The sequence below is a fragment of the Neolamprologus brichardi genome, chromosome 4 (assembly GCF_056152115.1).
Source record: "Neolamprologus brichardi isolate AB-2024 chromosome 4, ASM5615211v1, whole genome shotgun sequence".
Lineage (NCBI taxonomy): Eukaryota > Metazoa > Chordata > Actinopteri > Cichliformes > Cichlidae > Neolamprologus > Neolamprologus brichardi.
The window spans coordinates 5035831-5058543 of record NC_142107.1 but is presented as its reverse complement, the minus strand read 5'-3'; the positions used below and the strand labels follow the sequence as shown (position 1 = coordinate 5058543).

The 22713-nt window shown below is 40.7% G+C and overlaps 2 protein-coding genes across 2 annotated transcripts; one reads left to right on the top strand and one right to left on the bottom strand.

Annotated features, from left to right (window-relative positions):
* Positions 1-7545, top strand: LOC102793778 (V-set domain-containing T-cell activation inhibitor 1-like). Its single transcript, XM_087840258.1, has 5 exons — positions 1-103; positions 5167-5505; positions 5704-5739; positions 6982-7266; positions 7388-7545. The coding sequence occupies exons 1-5, from the start codon at positions 1-3 to the stop codon at positions 7543-7545; spliced, it is 921 nt and encodes a 306-aa protein (XP_087696384.1).
* A 5059-nt stretch (positions 7546-12604) lies between these two features.
* Positions 12605-14492, bottom strand: LOC148102905 (uncharacterized). The gene has a single exon (XM_087840257.1). It carries the CDS (start codon positions 14401-14403, stop codon positions 12664-12666), a length of 1740 nt encoding a protein of 579 aa, XP_087696383.1. The 5' UTR covers positions 14404-14492; the 3' UTR covers positions 12605-12663.
* Positions 14493-22713: the final 8221 nt, after the last annotated feature.

Below are 22713 nucleotides of genomic sequence, written 5' to 3'. Positions count from 1 at the left end.
ATGTGCATCTTACTGTATGGACTTGTTAAAAAGATGAAAATTCAGGAGTTTCTGTATTTCTGCCTTATTCTTGTAACTGCGTCTGCGAAAGGACATGAAAACGGTAAGAAGACTCATGCTTAATAACTGATAGAAGAATAGAATAATCCTTTAATTGTCCCACAAGGGGAAATTTGGTTGTAACAGCAGCCAAAAAGACAAATATACTACAAACAGTACACAGGACACGGAACAGAAACATACACAATTTTTCTTACATATTTACATTAAGGACAATGGTTACTATAAACAGAGAGTACTGTACAGTTATTAAATTAAATAAAAATAATTACAGGTAAGAGGCAAACCAGGTTGTAGTGCGAATTGGTTAATTAACTAACTTATTGCAGTTACAGCATTGATGTAAACATCTATGTTTGTTGGGAGCAGTTCAGATTGTACAGTCTGACAGCTGCAGGGAGGAAGGACCTGCGGAAATGGTCCTTCATGCATCGAGGATGCAGCAGTCTGTCACTGAAGGAGCTCTGCAGTTCAGCAACATCTACATGCATGGGGTGCATTCATTTAGCATTCATTTAGCGATCGGATAAATTTAAAATAAAAAACACGGATACGATTTTCGGCAAAATTTATACAGTGGTGTAAATTTGAATGTTTTAAATGTGTCATTTTGATTTTACAAGTCCAGAATATAAAAGATCGTAGAGGAAAATGGGGAATCTGGATTACTCAAAAGACAGCTTTTGTTTGTTTGTTTGTTTGTTTTATTAGTCCTTTATTTATCTAGGTAAAAAACTAACTGAGAATAAAAATCTAATTTCCAAGAGAGCACATAAGTACATAACATAAGCCTATTGGGTCAGATTTTTGCAGTGCGTCTTCTTTCGTGCGTGTGCGAGTTATGCTGGGCTTATGCTCCTGCTCAAACTGTACGATTGACTCGCAGGGGTTAGAAATTGTTACACCCTGTGAGGCTGCGGGAATGTGTGGGCGTGGTGTTGTCCTCTCCCTCTCCTCCTCCTTCTTTACTGCCCCTCCCCTGTCTCTCTCTGCCCCTGCCTTCTCCTTTTAGGGCACACCTGCTGCTCATCTGCCCTCGTTGACCACCAATTACCCTCAGAGGTGATATAAGCTGACGTAACAGAAGTTCATAGGTCACGATGCAGGGTCTCACACTATACGACCCGATGCTCTGATGCGACCCGAGTGCTCACACTGTGCGTCCATACAATGAAGGTTATAACAGAAATTCTGTCGCTCGCTCTCCCTCTCCGTCTTTCACTCACACAGACACGCACACCACCACCATCAACTTTGCTAAATTGCTAATGAAAAACATTGATCAGGCAGCTGTGATTGAGCAGCAATGTCTATCCAACTATTTTCACGGTTGTTGTGGTCGTGATCATTTTGTGAGGCCACATCGAAAAGGCTCGGATGAGCTTGCCAAAGTTCTACAAGTGCCTCCATCGGTGCGCACACCGGATGCAAAGCACTTCCTCTTACAAGCAATGAACACCTATTGGGGGCGCTATTTCTCTTGACCAGAAGTGAAGAAACTCTGTACTTCAAACACGATGATTAAACACACAACAGTCAAGCTCATAATTATTCATACCCATGGCAAATTTTGACTTAAAATTACTTTTATTCAACCAGCAAGTTTTGTTTTGACTGGAAATGACAAGTGTCTCCCGAAAGATAATAAGACAATGTACAAGAGGCATTATTGTGGAAAAAAATTTTTTTCTCAGCTCTCAGTGAGGATCTGCAGCTGTGCATTGTGGCTGCTCAAAAGTCATGAAAGGGCTACAAGGCCATATCTAAGTGTTTTCAAGTTCCAGTGGCTACAGTACAAAGTATTATTAAAAAATACAAGATGTTCCACACCAGGGAAAATCTCAGACGATTTGGTCGGAAGCCAAAAGTGACACCTGTGCTGGCCAAAATAAAAATCATAAATTTTATTTTCAGCTAAATTTATACAGTGCTGTTAATCTAAATGTTACGAATGTGTAATTTTAATTTTATAAATCCAGAATATAAAAGATAAGGGAATCTGGATTACTCAGATTATTGGATAGAACCTGTTATGTTGTGGCAGGGATTTATCCACCAGGGGGCAACAGTTGTTGGAGAGTTTTCAGTCTGTGGGGCGCATGCCCCGGTTCTCTTAATAAAGAAGTAACTGTGAGTTAAACATGGTCTCCGTGGTTCCTTAATCCTAGGATATCACAGAACCTCTTTCTGGCACTCCACAGTGCCAGAAAGAGGACGTTTTTGCCTTTCCAACCTACAGGTGGTGGTAATTCTGTGGACCAAAACAAAGTAAAGTCTGTACTACTTAAATTCACTCGCGGTTTAACATTTCTTTTCAACCACAATGAAAACTGTACGTCAGAAGAAGCAGCATAGGTAAGAACAAACTATAACAGCTAATCAACCACAACAATATGTGTGATTTTATAGTTTCCAACGTTTCTCAGCTCTCTTTATTGTTTTAGGGAGAAAAGAGAGGATAGTGGTTCTTCTTCTTCTTCTTCTTCTTCTTATTATTAGTTGTTGTAGTATTGGTAGTAGTAATAATAGAAGTATATACAACTGGACAAATTTAACTGTGAATTAAGTGAATTAAGAGTTTACTGTATCAGTCCTGTGTATTTCCACTATAGAAAAATACTTTCTGTCAGAGGAAGGAAACTCATCCCTTGGCCAGTGGAAGGAAACAAACAAACAAACAAACAACCCTCTGCACTCAAGTCTGCTGTGTCCTGAATGAGGGAGAACCACAGACACAAATGTCATATTACAAATTTATACCACTGAGGCATGCTGGGTAACCAGGTGACCAGTGTTGGGACTAACGCGTTATTAAGTAACGCGTTACAGTAACTACGTTATTATTGTGGTAACGAGCACGGTAACTAGTTATTATGCCAAAATCAGGAAGGATTAGTCGTTACTGGGATTTAGATAGGGTCGTTACTCGTTACTTCGTGTGGCGGCATCGCGGAGCTTCCACAGATTCTGTAACATTAGCAATTGGTGGAGGCCAGCAGGTGAATGAGGGAAAGGGGACGCAGAAGGAAAAGAGACCCGAGGCAGCCGCCGGTCCAAGTGTGAACTTCAGGTAAGAAGTTATGACCTGCAGTCTATCTGGGTCAGATATAAACCAAGTTTAGGTGGAGTTTATTTTCGTTATTCTGACTTTTTCCGTACTGCGTACTAGCTAGCATGACGGAGTTTCTATACAGCTGGGTGGGTGCTATGATGTTAATGATGTTGAACTTTATTTTGTTCATAAGTTATTAGAGTTGCCAACCGTCCCGTCTGGTATTCAGAGAAAATATTACGCGTTTCTTATTGAGGTGAAAAGGAACAGTTTGTCCCGTAATTCAGCTACAATGAAAAAGGCACAAAGCTGGAGTTATTCTGTGTCTTTGCTGCACAGCTGCCTCTTCTTCTCTCATTCTCCCCCCTCCCTCTCCCGTTTCTACTTCAATCATGAAAACTGATCAATGATCAGCTGATCGGCTCTCTTGCTTGTTTATCGCCCACTTTGCGCCAGAAACAGGAAACTAGCGAATGTCGCGCTAAACAACAGCAGCACGTTTAAGCTTGATCAGCTGTTGTTAGAATTTATTTAATATTAATTTCTATTATCAGCTGATGTTTGCTGGAGCCACAGCTGCAAAAAAGCTGCTGGTCATGATATCGGTTTGGTTATGTGGTGAGAGGGAAACATGAAGATGAAACCAGGAGATGTCCTTACTGAATCATCAGAGCTGAACCGGTGATGGAGAAACAGGTTTACCTTTTAGGTGACATAAATGAGTTGAAGGGAAGTTATGAACTGTTTCTGAGAGACAAATAACCCCAGGATCCTTTTTTAGGTAGCTGACAGCTGGTAACTGTGCAGGTGCGGATCTAGCAAAGTTTTGCCAGGGGGGCCAGGTTGGGCATTAACAGGGAGAGGGGGGCACAAGGAAATACTTTTCTTTCTTATTCTCATTTAAAATGTCTCACTTTTAAAAAAGAATTATCTGAGTCTTACAACAAAGGATTGATAGATTGATGCATATATACCATCAAAACAGTGTACATCACTGTCACAACAGCGTTTGTTTTCATTCAAAGGCTTTATGATCTTTCCTATAATGGTGGGCCGGTCTCTAGTCAAAATGCCCAGGCCGATTTTTTTGTCCCAGTCCAGCCCTGTATGCAGCTCATCTGCAGTCTGGTGTTACCTACATCTTCCTATTCAGAAGGCAGAATTTCCGAGTTCTGAGTACAATCAAAGCACCACAACTGCAGTTTTTGTGTTGGATGTAAAAGGCACACATGACGCTGTGACGTAGGCTAGAATCATGGCAGCGGTCAATGACGGTCCAGGCGTGGGATTTCTCTCGTGGAAATATGCACATTATCTTTTCCTTTCTATTGGTAGGTGGCACAGTGCACTTGTGGCAAGTAAGCAAGCTAGAAGACTGGCAAAGTTATGGAAGCAACACATTAACAAGAGAATTCTGAGTAAAACCAAAGTTACTTTCCCTAGTAACTAGTTACTAGGGAAAGTAACGAGTAACTTGAAGTAACTGAGTTACTTTTGATAGAAGTAACTAGTAATGTAACTAAGTTACTATTTTAAAGTAACTTACCCAACACTGCAGGTGACTGAGAAAAAAAGTGAAATTACATCAAACTGAAAAACGCAAAAAGCATCTTTTTAACGACTGACTCTGCTGCTCTTCAGGAGTAGATTTACATTTTTTTTTCAATTTTGTGACGACAAATTGAATCGTTTTTTTTTTTTAATATTGTTTTATATTAAAAAACTGGAATTATCTTGGATCTACTTTTTTACTTTTGAAAAACGTCTTTTAGACATTGGTCTAGGTTGTAGGACTGATGAGTGACTTGTGTAAACACAAGTAAAACACACAATATTAAAAAGTGTAAAATGTGTGATGATTGTGACACACTGACCTGTCAAAACCAAAACTAAACGAGTCTCGTGGTCATTTCAGAAAGTATGACATGAAATCATTGAATAAATCTTTTTCATATTTATAAACTGTGTTTTTAGAGTAATGGAGGCTACGTACATGTGTTTTAGGACTTTTGACTTATTGAAATATAAGAATTAAAACATGCTTCATCCTTCAGGATGGGGAGTTGTCACAGTTTTGGTCCCAGAAGGAAGAGATGCCATCTTACCCTGCTCCCTCAGCACCAAGCTGAGCCTTCAACATGAGGTCTTTGACTGGAAGAAAGATGGTCAGAAGGAGGTGTTCCTGTACTCTGCTGGCGACGAATACAATAACGGACGTCCGGGACAAGACAAGCAGTTCAAAGGTCGGGTCTCACATTTCCCAGAAGAGTTGAAGCTTGGTAACGCCTCCATAGTCATCAGAAACACCAAGCTGGTGGACAGTGGAGAATACTCCTGTATTATTCCACATCTTCAGCCAAAGCAACAAAGTTTCAACATTAAACTCATCGTTGGTGAGTTTTTCATTTTTGAAAACATCCTGAAAACACGACTAAGATCGCTGCTTTAATCAGTCCAATAATGCAAGTACTGAGTTCTGCACTTATGATGTGGTGGCTCTCACTGTTAGATTGTACAAATGTAACTACGAAGCAAACAGCAGGAGATAAGCTGATGATGCAGAGTGAAAACGTGTTGTTGTTGCCTTTCAGAACGTGTCTTTAAGGACCGATCAGGTGACGTCACAGGTGAGTGATGATGTCATTTATATCCGTGACGTGTGCTGCAGCTCTGCAGGCCTGAGCATCATTTGAGAAGTGTTGATACTGAACAGCATAAACAGTTCAGTAAATCAGAGTCTGTGATGCTCTGCTGTTAAACACAGATCAGGAGAAACGGTGTTGAAACCTGTTTTTGATCTATAATCCCAATGTGTGTTAAATATGAATAAAAATAAAATACCACGACTTTCAGGTCTCATTAAATATTTCATTCAGAATAGAACACAGAAAATATATCAGATGTTTAAACTGACAAAAAAATTATATTTTAGGAAAAGAAAAGGGGGTCTTTTAATTTGATGGCAGCAACATGTCTCCAAAATGGAAGGACAGCGTCAGGTTTACCTTGTGCAGCATTCTCTCTTCTTTTAACAGCGGTCCATAAACATCTGGGAGCTGAGGAGAGCATGTGCTGGACTTTGTGACAGGAATGTTGGTGAAACATCTGCACCGCATGTTGCCAAGTTCAGTATTCAGACTCTGCCACTACGAAGCCATGTTTTTTTTTAATAGATCCAGTGTGCAGTTTAGCATGATCTTGGAGAAGTACAGTATAAGAGGCCTGTGACTGGACAATATGTTACTCTATTGAGGTCCCTTGCCCACAGAGATTTCTTCAGATTTTCTGGAACTGCCATCAAATTCAAAATGATCAAATCTGGGTTCTGCTGGGAATGAAATATGGGTTTGTGAGATCTGCAAATCAGAACAGCTCACAGTTAGCAGCAACATGAAGAATGTGAACAGGTTGTTGTGTGGCCTTGTCTCTCTGTGACACCTGAATTTGAAGCTTTATTCAGAGTTCTGTGTGTAAATGAGTGAATGGTGCACAGCCTCTGGGTGCAGAGTTGTAGCACACAGGCAGATGTAAACATCAGTGACATCATCAGCCTGTTGATTTCTCCACCTCTGTCTTTAGTCTGAGACGCTGTGGGTTACGGTCATGTGATAACACTCACCTGTAACAGTACTGTAACTGCAGTATACTGTAGTACTGGACTATAGTTCTGTTGTTTAATTTACTTTGGTTTAATTGACTGTGAGTTAGTTTTTTATGGTGATTAATTTAAGTAAAATTTCATAAACTGATTTTGTTTTCATCCACCTTCATGGAAGAAAACTATAATAACATTACAGAGTATATAATATAACAGTATATTAGTCTCCGTGACCTTGTGCTGCAGCTGTAGCTTCATGCTGTGCTCACAGGTGCAGCTCCAAAGCCTTTTGTTGGGATCCTGAACATCACGGAGGACGGGGCGCTGCTGAAGTGTGAGGTTCCAGGTGCTTTTCCAAAGCCTTCGGTGGAGTGGAAGGACAGCAATGGAAACATCCTTCCCGCTGAGGAGCCGCAGGTGTCGTACAGAGGAGACCGCTACTACGTCACCCTCCTCATCGCTGTGACCAAGACAGACACCAACGTCTTCCGCTGTGTAGCCACACAGCAGGAGATCAGCCATGTTACTGATGATGAGATCTACGTGCCTCACTGTGGTAAGATTTCTTCTTCTGTTCTCATCCTTGGTGGAATTTTCAGGTTTTAAATAGACGCTGTTTAACAGTAGTTCTGTCTACTGTTCTGTGCTGCATTAACTTTTTGTTCAATGTGTTTCAGAGAAAACAGCTGAGCTGAAGTCCTGCTGTGGAGTGGGCGTGGTTGTAGCAGCATTTTGTGGTGGAGCTCTGAGTACTGCAGTTCTGTTTGTAGTTATAAAGTACATTAGAAGAGGGCAGAGAGGTGAGAATAATGATGGATTTCATATTCAGCATTAATTTTGACATACAGTATGTGTGAGGTGTAAAATTCTCAGTATTTTATGGATGGATTTTATGGAAAAACTTCCTTTTAACAGGAAGAAACCTCCAGCAGAACCAGGCTCAGGGAGGGGCGGGGACATCTGCTACGACCGGTTGGGGTCAGTCAGTAAAGCAGCAATGGACACTCTCACAGTGAACTACTGTGGGTCTCACCTGGTTAGTGATCATCACCAAGTGTTAAACTCCAAAAGCTCAGGGACTCAAACCACAGACAGAAAACAGTAAACCATGAGAGACTTTGGGCTGTGGATTCACCACACAGTGTCTTAAAATCAGCAGAACGTGAACCTGTAACACTCAAAGGCAGCTTATGAGTCTTCACCCAAGAGAACCAGACTGTACATAATTTAAAAAGCTTTAAAAGGTGGAGACAAAATCAGCTGCTTTTCATTCTTACAGCTCAGCTTCTCAATTTGTGTGAGCCAGAAGCCGCTCAAAGCTGTAAAACTGCTGTGATTGTATTTTAACTTGAACACATTCTTGATCAGATTCTCTTTTTATTTTTGCTTTACTTTGTTGTTGTTTTTTTTGTTGAGTAAGTTTGTTTGTGGAGAGTTTGTCTGGATTTGTAAACGTGACTTTAAAAAGATTCCAAGCAATAAAAATGGTGACTTTCAGAATTATGTTGGCGCTGTTAAAGCTGATAATGCTAATGACATACTTGTATTTAATTGCAATGCTACAATCAAAATGCTGATTATATTTTACCATGTGTTTAATCATTATTATGTTTTGACTACTGAATTAATAGAAAAGATCTAAGTCACGACATGAAAAATTTGTATCGCAGTTTTTAAATAAAAAGCCCCCAAACATCCTATTTGCGTGGCTGTTATGTTTGTGTAGCTCAGATATTTCCACACTTCACTCATTTTGAAATGTGAGAAACCTTCTGCAGACACGCAGACCTTTAGCCACGCCAATGATCATCGCAGCAGATAAAGATGAAGGATTTGCTTCTGTCTGTTTTCTTTTTGATCCACTGATGATTTGGAAGATGGCGCGGCCACGTCCAGACGGCTCCCTGACCGCTCCACACAGACTATGCACCTTTTTAGCTGTTTACTTATTTATTGCTTTGTTCTACATCCTAAAACCTTCTAGTTTTATAGTTTACGACAGCAGACCACTTCTCAGTTCCCACATAGACCACCAGAAGACCACCACCTGCACTTTGTGGTGTGCAGCAAATAAGGAAGTCAATTGTACCAAGCTAACAGCTGGTTTGGAAACACAGATATAGCAAACAAAGACAGTAGATAGTAATGGAAAAACAATACACCTATCCATCTAGGGAGTAGCGTTCTGTTCTCTGCCTTGTGATTAGTGGAGGAATTTTGAAAGGAAGTTTGGTGTGTGGGGAAAGATGCTGAGAGGAAGAAAGGTTCATACAGGTGTGAGCGAGTTTGATCCATGGTGAAAGAGATTTGATGTTTTGGTTATTTTTTTATTGTTTGTTTGGATGAAGTGGTAGTTTTAGTGTTAGTCAGTCCACACAGCCTTGTAGGACTCCTTTTCTTTCCGTTCTGCTCTTTCCTTTCAACTAGTTGTAGCAAAGGGTTGGATGTAACAGCATCAGTGTCACTAAGAACGATTAATCTAACAATGGGGAAAAAATTGTTAATTTTTCTGTAATTTTCCAGACACAGATATTCAAAGTGTAATTAAATCAGTACCATCTTATTCAAATGATAATTCCCATACAGATACATACATTATTTTAATGATTGTATTATGTTCTATTTCGATTTACTGTGATATTAGAAATACGCCTTTTTGTCTTTTCCCCCCAATATTTTTTTCTTTTTCTTTTTATAATTTTTACAGAACATACTTAAGTTTGTCTTTTTTTAATTGCTTTGACATGTATGGAACTTTTTTTTCTTTTAGCATCATCTAGGTTAGAAATATTGCTACTTGAAGAGGAAATACAAGTGTATTTCTTTTAATCAAATTACAAACCTTCATACAAATATTCTGATAGTGCTGAATTAAAAGCATTATAAATAAATAAGTGTTATAAATATTCATGATCTCGACCTAGAGAATGTGAACATTCCTCCATAAGATTCAACTTTAGCTTCCTTAGATACCTTTTTAAAATTGTTGAGCAGGACAGGATTGATCATAACGTAAAACACAAGAGTACGTAAAATAACGCAGTCATAAATTGCAAAAGAAATTGCAAAACTTTTGCATTGTAGTTTGCAATGTCGATGTCACGCGGGCTGCAGAAATACTTCCACTGCTCCTGTTACTGTTCATGTGGTTTCTGTACTGCAGGTGGCGCTGTCACTCCTCCTAATGGCCTCTCTGATGTGTCTTCCTGTGCAGGTAGCATGTCCCACCCGCGCCCCTGGCTAGGGTTGGATCATTTCAACAAAGCTCCAAAGAGATGTACCATTGACAGGTTTTTTCCCCCTCTGTTACATTTGGATTGTTTTTCTTTTAAAAACTAACTGCATTGGTTTGTCTTGTTAAGAAGTGCAGTACAGAGATGACCTGCAGAATCACACCTTAATTTGATCTTTTCCACTTTAAAATCCTCAGTGTAGCAGCAGTGTACGACAACTATTCCTGTATATTGCCTTTTTGCTGGAAAATGTATGTTGAATAAAAATTTTCTATAAAAACAAATAGACACACCTCTGCTGCTTATCCATGCCAGTGTGCGACCTGCGATTCCCGGTATTTGCCAAAAAATTACTGCAGAAATTTAAGCTGTTATAAATGACTTGACCTCAAATCTGTCCTAAAATAGCTGTATCATATATCATGAAAAATATCAAGTAATGTAGAGCCAGAAATGACAAGTGACTTTTACATATCCTTTATTTATCTGGGTAGAAAGTGTCATTAACATTTAAAAGTGTTTTTCAAGATCGATCTAGCCAAGAGGGCAGCAGAAATTGTAAAAAATATAACCTCACACTTCTATGAACTTACTTGAAGTGACGAAAAAGGACTGGACTGATGACAATATGAGTACAATCATGATAAGTCATAAAGATACTTCAAGAATAGGTCATTTCTCTTTTTTTATATACAACCTCCTACATAAATCCTGTTCACTACAGTCTGATTACTAATATAAGTAAATATATTAGATGTAAAAACACATAAAAACATTGGTCTACTTCTTTTTGTTTTATTTGATATAAATCACAAAGTGGTTTATTTTAGAGAACTGGTGCAGTGGGGGCAGGAACAATATGATGAAATGAACAGAGGTGTCATTGAGAATAAGGAAAATGAAGGTTAACTGCAGAATGTGTATTCAAATATGGCAGCCCCAGTGTCATTATCAACTTTTATACTTAAGTAGCTTAACTAAGTTAAGCTACTTATTTCCCCCTTTTCCTCACTGGGTTTGGTTATTACATAACCTACAGCTGTGGACAGATGTTTACATCCATCATGCCCTTGAATGTCAGGGTCATTTTTGGAGTTTTAATGATTTCTCTCAACTGAACTTTTCTTAGGGAGGAAGAGCATACATCTTTAATGACTGTGTGCACAAGTTTGAATTTATTTCTGATTTTCTTGAATCCACATGATCATACATATCCCCACCATGATACATCAACCTGTCATCCTATGCTACCTCCATCAACCTTCTCTTACCACTGTGGTCACTCTCTACTACTTCATCAAACTTACTCCACAATTTATCTTTCTCCTCCAGCTGATATCCAACCTGGGAAGTGTGCACGCTGACAGCCAGCGTTTTAGGTCTTTGTCAGAGGTGAGATATTTAAAATATGAGCTATTGGTGGACACTTTGTGCACACCACCAGTGATAACATAGTGGAGTCTGTACAGGCACGTATAGAGGGGGTGGAGGGGGCTTGAGCACCTGCCTCTTTCCTCTTGGATCCCCCAAGCGCCCTTTTTTTCTAAATAAAAGGTTCTGGCACATGATGCGGCAGAGCGTGCTGGTTACAAGCCGGGAGCGAGCTGGAAAAAAGCACACGCATTTTTGAGAAGGAGGCGGCTGCTCAGCCCCGGCTGTGTAGTCCAGAAAGGTCAAGTCAAGTCAGAAAAGCTGGTCTGTTGAGTGCAATTACCAAAGTCACCTTGAATTTGTTTTTTATTAAACCTTTTTTTAAACCTAAAAATCTCATTTCCAAGAGAAACCTGGCATCGTGGCAACAAAAGTCAAAATACACATACGACATACGGATAAGGTTGCTACTTTATTACCGAGATTACGGTAAGGGTGCTGAGTAGCTGAATAAGAAGTCTGTGCTTCAATTTTGAAACTTAATTTATTTGCAAAAGTTTCATTCTGCTACTTAATTCAATGCAGGTTTTTATAATAAATTATTATGCATACATTATAAATCATAACCAAAATGTAATGAGTCATAAATCATGTAATACGTAAATCCTTAAGAGCTGATGACAAATCTGTAAAGAAATTCCATTTTGACTTTCATTCTATTGACAATTACTATTGATTGATTTTCATTACAAAAAAGATCAAATAGGTTCCTTTAAATAATAATAATAATAATAATAATAATAATAATAATAATAATAATAATAATAATAATAAAGAAGTCAAAAGTTATCTCGATGAATTATCAGATGAGTGCGTCATAAACTTTAACTCACCAAACTAGCAGCATAAATTATGATCTACAGACAAACATCGTAAACCAGATAAAGTTTTGTCAAACTTAATTTAAATCTTTTCTTTCAGCCAATGGGAAACTGTCAATCACATGCTAGCTTTCGAAATTGCCACTCAGCCACCAAAACAAAAGTGTTGTAAAAGGGCAGAGAGATGCAGAACTCAAGAGAAAAACTTTATCGCTCGGTTTCTTTTGAAGCTGATATAAAATTGTATCAAAAACTCACACAGACGCAAAAGATTTGGACGTTTTTGGAATTCTAGCAAGTGTGAAATGACTTGCTATTGTTGGGATTTCTGCTTTGATATATTGGGGATTTTACCTTGCAATATAAGTCCTTTCATACAACACAATAAAACACAACAGAAATCAGAAGGTTTTTGTGATTTGGATTTTTATTTATTCATTCATTTTTTTCTTTTCTATTTTTGTCAGGTTAGTACGGTGGCCCTGAGAGGCCAAACGGACTGCAACTTAAGATGGATGGTAATCCATCATCAGAATTGAGGAAAGGTGGTGTTGATGGAGACTCTACAGGGGGATACACTGGGGAAGGCCTTCTTACACGTCTGCCAGGGTGTTTTGGAGGCACTTGAATAAATTTAGTTTGCACTGGAGGTGGATGACGTTTAATCTGTGGAAAGATCTGAGACGGAGTCGGAGTCTCCCCATAACATCTCCCCATCACGCTTCTATGGACCAACGATGCGAGCTTTTGGCCTTTCTGTTTTTCTAATTTAAGCTCCAGTTGAACGTCTTTCACTCTAGATTTTAGATGACCTATCTCTTTTTCTTCATTGCAAGTCTTTTTGATCATCTGGTTCACTGGTCCAATGAGCTCCTGTTTTTGTTTGAATAAAGCGTATTCGGAAGACTTTACCATATTATTGTACTTCCTTTCAAATGATTCCAGCTCCCGTGTTTTATGTAGTAAAGCTGCATCTTGATCCTTGCATCTGGTACGTAGACAGGTCAGCTGTTTTTCAAGAAACTCCTTCGTTATTCCAACAAAGGGGATGCCTTCCACACCGTCTACGTATTTCTTTTTCAAGTTGAGGAACATATCCCTAAATTCCACCTTTTCTTTTTCTATGAAGTGACCTGCATGTGGAAATGCCTTTTCAAAGGACAAAGCGCACTGGTACAATTCCTCTTGGAAGTGGCGCTCTTTCTTTTCCAGGCAATTCGTTTTTTGTGTGAATATTTCTGTTTGCTTTATTGTGGAGCGCAGTTGCTCTTCCAGCGAGATATTTTCAGCCAGTGCCTGATTGTGTGCCGTTTTCACTTTATATCTGTCCACTGCTGTCTTTCTGTGTTCTTCCTTCTCTTTGCTTATGCCCTTTTTTAGGTCTTCATTTTTCTTTGTCAGAGAAACAACTACTTCTTCGACCATAGCCTTCATTTTCTTTTCAAAGGCCAGAGCCCTAATGTTTCTCTGACATTTTTGTTTCATCGCCATTTGCTGGGCCGTTTTTTCGTCGATGGTCTTCCCCATTTGATCTTTCTCGTCTGTTAAATCTTTCACAGTTTTACCCATTAATTCGTTTTCGTCCTGTAACTTTGCATTATGTGTCAAAAGGCCCTCGATCCAAAACTGCGAGGATTGATGTTCCTCCTCACGTTCTTTGATTGCATTGATTGTCACAGTTTTGCCAATTTCCATTTTCTTCTCAAGCTTTGCAATATATTTATCATAAATGCCTATGACGATTTTTAACGTTGTTTCTGCAGCATAAGCTTTGTCTGTGAGTTTTGATGCATTTTCGTCATAAAATTGCTGCATCTGATTTTTCTCCTCTTTGTGGCGTTTCACCAGTAAGTCAACGACTTGGCTGTTGTGAAACTGCTGACGCGCAACTTTTTCTTTTTCCGTTTCCAGCAGTGCTTGCAGCACTTCAACATCTTCTTCATGTTTCCTATTAAGTTCAGCCAGAGTTTTCTCCGTCTCTGCGCGGAACTTTATGAGAGCTTCGTGGTCATCTTTTATGGAGTTCAACCTGTCAGAGATACTGGTCCTGTCGTCCCCGACAGAAGACAGCATCTTATTAATCTGCCAAAGTTCTTTGTTTTCTTTAGTTAAATCCTCGATCTGTTCTTGATTCTTCTTGTTCTTGATTGTGTGCTGTTTTTTTAAGTATTCAAGTTCTGTTTTAAGCTTTTCAACTTCATCAATCATTGGTTGCAGTCTTTGGTCAAACTGGCTGGCATACGTGTTTTTTTCTTTTTGAGATTTGCCTTTTAAACGGTTAACAGTCTTTTTCAAGATTGTAAAGGTCCAGTTTTGTTTATTGACCTAAGCCTGAACAGCTACGCGTAGTGTCCAGTAGAGGGCTCTGTTGCTTAGTTAGCGGCAAGCTGCACTTCCAGCTCAGACCGGTTTTGTGGCGCACATGTCCCAGTAGGCAGCTCTCGATGAAGCGTGAAGCAGCGTGATACCGGACTCGAGCAAAGTTAACAATTTGCAGCCCTTGGAATGCGGAGCGAGGTACATGTTTTAAGTTGTATTTGTTTGCTTAGTTGATATTTTGTTGTATTTTCTGCTTTATTTGAGTTCATATTTGTAATAAGCGTCTAAGAAAATGTATTTTGTGTTTCTGTTTAGTTTTCACGGTGCATTGGCGCACCTCAGCACTGTTAGATTCTGAATGAATCTTAAAGTAAAAATTACTGCACCCGTCGAGGCTCTCTCTATTTCTTCCTTGGTCCGGGGGACTGCTACAGTGAAAACTCGATGCTGAGTGAAGGCTACTTGCTAGCTCCCGTGCCAGATGAGTGCAGCCCGTGCCACGAGGTGGGTCCGTGTGTCAGCTGTGAGAGATTTCTACACCAGTCAAGATCATCTTTGCTTCGTCGCCTACCTCCACTTTGAACTCTGATGGTCACTTTACAGAGGTGCAGGTATTATGCCCATTAAGGACTTTGCTGATAACAAAGTTAAAATGTCTGCACACTAATTCAGAGTTACTTGCCTTAAATATTTTGTGGTTACAGCTTTAAAGGTATACTGCATTGCACTAAGTAATTACAATCTTTAAATTGTATGGGTTTATTCTTCTTGAAAGTAACGTTATGGTATATCAGCAGTATTTACAGTTACATTTTGTCTAATATGTGGGTGCTAATCTGTTTATTTATGTGATGTAAACGTCTGATGTGAGCATTGTTTCAAAAAGTAACACTCACGTAAGTTTAAGTCCAGACGTTATCGCATAGAGCAACATACACATAACAGTAACAAAATGTTGAACCCTGCTGAAGAAGCCAATGACTCAGAGCAACAAGGAGTAAGATCCAGCAATCGTGAAAGGCATTTAACTGAAAAAGGTAAAGAAATGCAGGAATATGAGGCAAAGAAAAATGAGAAGGCATTTAACAAAGCTTATGACACTTGGAAGAAGGCAGCTAAAGAAATCAGAACAAAGCTGAAAACTTTTTGCTCACCTGAAGAGCTAAACAATGCCAGTCATGACATAAGAGACAAGCACGCTGTAGTACAACAGCATTATGAACCCATTCGCCGCAGCCAATCCATGACGCCAGACATTGTTAAGCGAATGGATGCTTGTGCAGTGCTTACAACTGACATTTGTGAAGTTATTGCTAAACGACAAGAAAATATCGATCAGCTCTTTAACGATCGCCTTGAAAAGGAAAGAGTACGAGTGATGTTAAACAAAGGGGACTATGGTTCTGTGTTTGGTGATACAAAAACTGAAACGTCATTCCCAGAGGGTTCAGTCGCACGCTCAAAGGCAGATTCTACTGGCAGTCGTGAGGTGGAAGCAGAAGCTGAACTTGCAGCCAAAGTGGAACAAGCAAAGGCCACACAAGAAATATTGGCACAGGAAACCAAGATCAGCCAAATGGAAAATGAGTGGAAAATAAAGGAAGTGGAAACAAAGGCAAAGTTGGAGGAGGAAAAGACTAAACTTCAACAGTTAAAGGCAGACAGTGAAGTGAAAGTAGCAGCCGCACGAGTAAGAGCCCTTAGCGCTCAAAATGACATTGAAAGCTATGATCAAGTGTCCTGCTACAACTTAGAAAATTCCGCAAATCTCCCCAACAGCGCACCACGGCTCTCTTTAAATCCACGAGCACCGACATTTAGACCTCACAATACTACTCCAGAACGAGAAGAACTTAGCTTAGTTCAAGCTCTTGCAAGCTCTCTTACCCTAAACAGGCTTCCTGTACCTGAGCCCACCATCTTTAGTGGCGACCCCTTAAAGTTTATGGATTGGAAGGTATCCTTTATGGCACTAATTGGTGACAAACCTTTACCTGTGTGTGAGAAAATGTTGTATCTAAAGAGCTATCTTGCAGGTGAAGCACGAAAGGCAGTAGAGGGATATTTCTTCCGCAACAGTGAGCAGGCATACGCAGGCATTTGGAGCGTTCTAGAGGAAAGGTATGGTAGCCCATTTGTTATCCAAAGAGCCTTTAGGGCTAAACTCACAAAATGGCCTAAAATACCTGCCAATGATCCTATAGCACTGAGGGAGTTGGCAGATTTTCTCCAAAGCTGTGCAGAGGCTATCCCTCAAGTCAAAGGCCTAGAGATCCTTAATGATTGTGAGGAAAATCACAAGCTTCTAAGAAAACTGCCTGAGTGGATAGTGCAGAGATGGAGCCGCATTGTAGTGGAGGAGCTAGACAAAAGCCAAGACTACCCCAACTTCTCTCGCTTTACAAAGTTCATACAAAATGAAGCTAAAGTAGTTTGCAATCCTGTTGCCTCACCATTCCTAATGAACGAAAGGGCATCAGAAGAGCGGCACGTTAAAAGAGCGAAGGCACTCAGTACTACCATCCAACCAAAGTCTCCACCAATCCCAGTATCTACTTCTAGGCCTAAACCCCCATGTTTGTTTTGCAAAGAAGAATCGCATGGCATAGCTAAGTGTCCTGCTTTTGCAGCGAAAACTAGAGATGACAAGAAAGTTTTCATTCAAGAAAATCGTCTCTGCTTTGGGTGTTTGAGAAGGGGTCATGTAACCAAAGAATGCAGAGGACGTCACTCCTGTAGTAAGTGTGGTCGGCGTCACCCCACCTGTCTACACACAGAAAGAGTGAGTGAACCTAAAGAAAGGAAAACTGAGGATTCTAAATCCCCAGATGAAGGTGCAAACAAGGAAGTGCATAATGTTATGACTCATGTACTAACAAGGAAACCATCTTCCACATCCAGCATAGTACCAGTATTTCTGTCAGTTGCATCTGAGCCTGAGAAAGAAATACTTACATATGCCCTGCTTGACACCCAGAGTGACTCATCCTTTATTTTAGAGGATTTGGCCTCAGAACTAAATGTAGATGCCCAACCAGTGCAGTTGAAGCTTAGCACCATGACTTCCGTCGACACAGTCGTTGCAAGTAAACTTGCCAACAACTTACAGGTGCGTGGGTTTGACTCTGAGACTCGTGTCCGAATAGAACAAGTCTACTCTCGTGACTTTATCCCAGTTGACAAGTCTCATATCCCTACCAAGGAAACTGCACTTCAGTGGCCACACCTTGAAGGCTTAGCTAACAAGTTACAGCCATTGCAGAACTGTGAAGTAGGTCTATTGATTGGTTATGACTGCCCATCAGCACTAGCCCCCCTAGAGATCGTCACAGGCAAAATAAACGAACCTTTCGCACAAAGAACCCTACTAGGATGGAGTATTATTGGTTCTGGTAATCCTCACCTAGACAGAGAAGGTAACCAGAGTTATGTGCACAGGATCACAGTCAAAGAAATGCCCATACCATCAGCCACAGATGTACTCAAAGTCCTAGAGTCTGACTTTAATGAGAGAAACTATGAGGATAAGTATGTATCACAGGATGATGTTCGCTTCATACAAATCCTCAGTGATACAATAAAACAAAGACCAGATGGGCACTATGAGATGCCGCTTCCCTTCAAGGGCAACGATCCACCAGCGCTTCCCAACAATAAGAAGCTAGCCACAGTCCGACTGCAACACCTGAAGAAAAGGCTAAAGGCTGATAAACAATATCATGAACATTACTGTTCCTTTATGAGAGACATTATCAGCAGTGGTGATGCAGAATTAGCCCCTCCTTTGACCGACGGTGAGACTGCATGGTACATCCCACACCATGGGGTATATCACCCGAAAAAACCAGCCAAGCTAAGAGTCGTCTTTGACTGTTCAGCAAAATTTCTCGGTGTCTCATTAAATGACACTCTTCTCACAGGTCCAGATATGATCAACTCATTGGTGGGGGTACTCTGTCGTTTCAGAAAGGAAAATGTAGCCATAATCTGTGATATTGAGAGAATGTTCCACCAGTTCTCTGTTTGTCCAGACATGCGCAACTATCTGAGATTTCTGTGGTGGCAGGATGGACAATTAGACAAAGAACCCAGGGAGTACAGAATGGCTGTACATCTATTCGGTGCCAGTTCATCCCCTGGATGTGCTAATTTCGGCCTGAAATATTTAGCACAACAGTACAGAGCAGACTATCATAAGGCCTCAGAGTTTGTTGAACAGAACTTTTATGTAGACGATGGTCTAACTAGTGTCCCATCAGTCAAAGAGGCACAAGAACTCATCACCGAAACACAAGCACTTTGTAGACTTGGCGGTCTACATCTGCACAAGTTCAACTCAAACCAAAGTGATGCGCTTTCCCAGCTGGAACCCTCAGACAGAGCAGACACCACAGAACCGCTCGATCTCAAACCTGACACAACAGCTGAAGGCCATGTGCTCGGCATCCAGTGGTCAATCAAAAATGACACTTTCAGTTTCAAAATAAACACTAAGGACCAACCTCCTACTCGCCGGAGCATACTGTCAGTGATCTCATCCCTGTACGACCCACTAGGGTTTGTAGCTCCCTTCACCTTAAGAGGCAAAGGTATCCTACAGGAACTGTGTCGCAGAGGCACTGAATGGGATGACCCCCTTCCTGACAACTTGCGTTCACGGTGGGAGGACTGGAAAGATGGTTTGGTAAGACTAAAATTGGTTGCAGTGCCTAGATGTTACCACCCACCAGAACTAACAGACATTGTAAAGGTGGAACTGCACCACTTTTGCGATGCTAGTGATTTAGGATATGGTGCATGCTCCTATATTAGGTACCTCAGCAACGAGAAGGTCCACTGTAGTCTTGTTATGGGTAAGGCAAGAGTCGCACCTACCAAGGTCACAAGTATCCCACGATTAGAACTCTCAGCCGCAGTCACATCAGCCAGAATGAGCAGCATGCTAAAAGCAGAGCTTCAGATGTGCATTAATGAAGAGTTCTTTTAGACTGACTCCCAAGTAGTCTTAGCCTATATTAACAATGAGGCACGACGGTTCCACGTCTTCGTTGCCAACCGTGTTCAGTTAATTAGGCAAACTACAGATCCCAAACAGTGGCACTACATTGACACAGCTCAGAATCCTGCAGATTATGCCTCTAGAGGGCTCAGTGCATCAGAAATCATGTCAACATGTTGGTTGTCTGGTCCAAAGTTTCTGTGGGAACATGACATTTCATATGCACCCAGCCCCTCAGCTGTGTTGTTAGTAGGGGATCCAGAAGTCAAAGCAGTCAAAGCTCTCACAACTCAAACAAGTGAACAAGACAATATCCTCAGCCGTTTGTCAAGGTTTTCAAGTTGGTCAATGCTCCTTAAAGTGGTTGCAAGGATAAAAAGATTGAGATCCAGCAAAGCTCAGTATGGAAACTTTGTAACAGTAAACGAACGGAAAACAGCTGGTGACACAATAATAAAGCTCCTTCAGCAGCAGGCCTTTTCTCAAGAGATGGAAGTGTTGAAGGTGGGAGATAACCTTCCGAGTTCAAGTCCCCTCTTTAGAGTAGATCCAGTATTAGATCAAGGACTTCTTCGTGTTGGAGGAAGATTGAAGAAGTCAACACTCTGTCAGGGACTTAAGCACCCCATCATCCTCCCGAAAGACCATCACATTACAAAGTTGATCATTGCTCATTTTCATGCACAGATTTGTCATCAAGGTAGAAGCCAAACTCTCATGGAAATCAGATCGAACGGATTTTGGGTGATTGGTGGGAGCAAGGAAGTTGCAAAACTAATAAGCAAATGTGTTCAATGTCGAAAACTAAGACGTTCACCAGAAGAACAACGCATGTCTGAACTTCCAAAGGAACGAGTTGAAATCTCAGATCCTTTCATGTATTGTGGAATGGACTGTTTCGGACCATTTGTCACAAAACAAGGTCGCAAAGAGCATAAAAGATATGGACTCCTCTTTACATGTCTTTCCTCACGTGCAGTCCACATTGAGATGCTTGAGGATCTTTCTACTGACTCTTTCATCAACGCTCTGAGATGTTTCATCAGCTTAAGAGGAGCTGTTTGTAAGTTGTACAGTGACCAGGGTACGAACTTTATTGGAGCCAAAAATGAGCTAAGAGAGTCTCTTAAACAATGTGACACAGATGCCTTAGAAGCATTCCTTGCCAATAAACAGTGTGAGTTCGTCTTCAATGCCCCATCTGCTAGCCACGCCGGAGGTGTGTGGGAACGACAGATTCGAACCATCCGCAATGTTCTCAATGCCACCATTGCTCAATGCCAAGGCAGGCTGGATGACAACTCTCTAAGAACTCTATTCTATGAGGCGATGTTTATCGTTAATGGCCGACCACTGAGCGTCGATGGAATCAATGATCCTAAATCTCTTGAACCTCTAACTCCAAATCACCTCATATTGATGAAATCAAAGGTTGCACTGCCTCCACCGGGAAAGTTTGTGAAAGAGGACTTATATGCAAGGAAACGTTGGCGCAGAGTCCAGTATCTCACTGAGCAGTTTTGGAGTAGATGGAAAAGAGAGTACCTTCTGAACATATCTATAAGACAGAAATGGCACGTACCACGTCGAAATCTTAAAGTTAATGACATAGTCATTATCAAAGAAGAGATGCTTCCCAGAAATCAGTGGCAACTGGCTCGAGTGGTTTTAGCACCAGAAGAAGATGACGGTTTGGTCCGCAGAGTCAAGCTTCAAGTTGGCGATCGAGGCTTAATAAAGAAGCAGGGAACAGCACACAAACCTCACATAGTTGAGCGACCTGTTCAAAAGCTTGTAGTTCTATTAGAAAATAACTAATTGATGTTTCAATCAATACTGTCACATCAGACGTATTTTTGCTAAAGTTTATTGATGATGTACTTGAAATTGTGTTCGTTCTTGTAGTAATGTCCATATGTTAAAGCTGGAAATCATGTAAAGAATGTTGTTTGTTATACATGATTTGGTGGGAGTGTAAAGGTCCAGTTTTGTTTATTGACCTAAGCCTGAACAGCTACGCGTAGTGTCCAGTAGAGGGCTCTGTTGCTTAGTTAGCGGCAAGCTGCACTTCCAGCTCAGACCGGTTTTGTGGCGCACATGTCCCAGTAGGCAGCTCTCGATGAAGCGTGAAGCAGCGTGATACCGGACTCGAGCAAAGTTAACAATTTGCAGCCCTTGGAATGCGGAGCGAGGTACATGTTTTAAGTTGTATTTGTTTGCTTAGTTGATATTTTGTTGTATTTTCTGCTTTATTTGAGTTCATATTTGTAATAAGCGTCTAAGAAAATGTATTTTGTGTTTCTGTTTAGTTTTCACGGTGCATTGGCGCACCTCAGCACTGTTAGATTCTGAATGAATCTTAAAGTAAAAATTACTGCACCCGTCGAGGCTCTCTCTATTTCTTCCTTGGTCCGGGGGACTGCTACAAAGATATTAACATCCCTTTCTTTCTTAAGTTTTGAACTCATTTTTGCTTTTTAAATGCTGTATCACTCCAACAGTAACAATACTATACAATGATATACAATAAACAATACGCAAATGAACCGCTACTTAAGGGTTTAGGGACATCAAAGAAAACAAAATATTGTCATTAAACGTCACCGTGCACGTTCTGTGTCGTCATCGGCTCCACGGCTTCTTGTGTACTTTTAAACAACAGATTCGAACATCAACTCTGCCTTTCCTCCGTCTCTGCGCGACACCTAACGCGGGGTGCGCGCTCTTCATTTATCCGCTTGGGCCCGGCTAGACGCGCTGCTGCTTGTAACACACGCCTTGAAAGTCTGCTGTCACACGGAAACCTGACGACAACCACACCGTAAACAACTGGCAGTAACGTTTTTCTTACCGGAAGTCCGGTGACAGTCAAAAGGTAAAATCTCACCTAAACAAATTGTATTTTATTGTAAGATTTAGCCAACATTTTACAGGAAGAATAAAACTTCCCACATCAAATTTTCAAGTTTGCAAAACTAAAATTCTCAAGGTCTATAGGCACCAAAAATAGAACAATATTATATGTTAAATGGTTCAATCCTCAATCCGAATTAGCAGAGACGTGGCTGTGACGCAGCGGAGCGGAGGTGTGAGTGCCTGGCTTAAAACAGGACATGTTAGCTGCATTTAAAATGCAGTTACTCTTTATATAGCAGTAGGAGTCCGACCATGTTTCTTCTTAGCTGTAAAACATTACACCA

Bases quoted from the DNA above. Each gene is read 5' to 3' on its own strand.
- LOC102793778 (XM_087840258.1), top strand. From the start codon at position 1: ATGTGCATCTTACTGTATGGACTTGTTAAAAAGATGAAAATTCAGGAG. The intron at 5,506-5,703 runs GTGAGTTTTTCA...GTTGCCTTTCAG, and splicing joins CAACATTAAACTCATCGTTG to AACGTGTCTTTAAGGACCGA. The intron at 5,740-6,981 runs GTGAGTGATGAT...CTGTGCTCACAG, and splicing joins CCGATCAGGTGACGTCACAG to GTGCAGCTCCAAAGCCTTTT.
- LOC148102905 (XM_087840257.1), bottom strand. From the start codon at position 14,403: ATGATTGATGAAGTTGAAAAGCTTAAAACAGAACTTGAATACTTAAAA.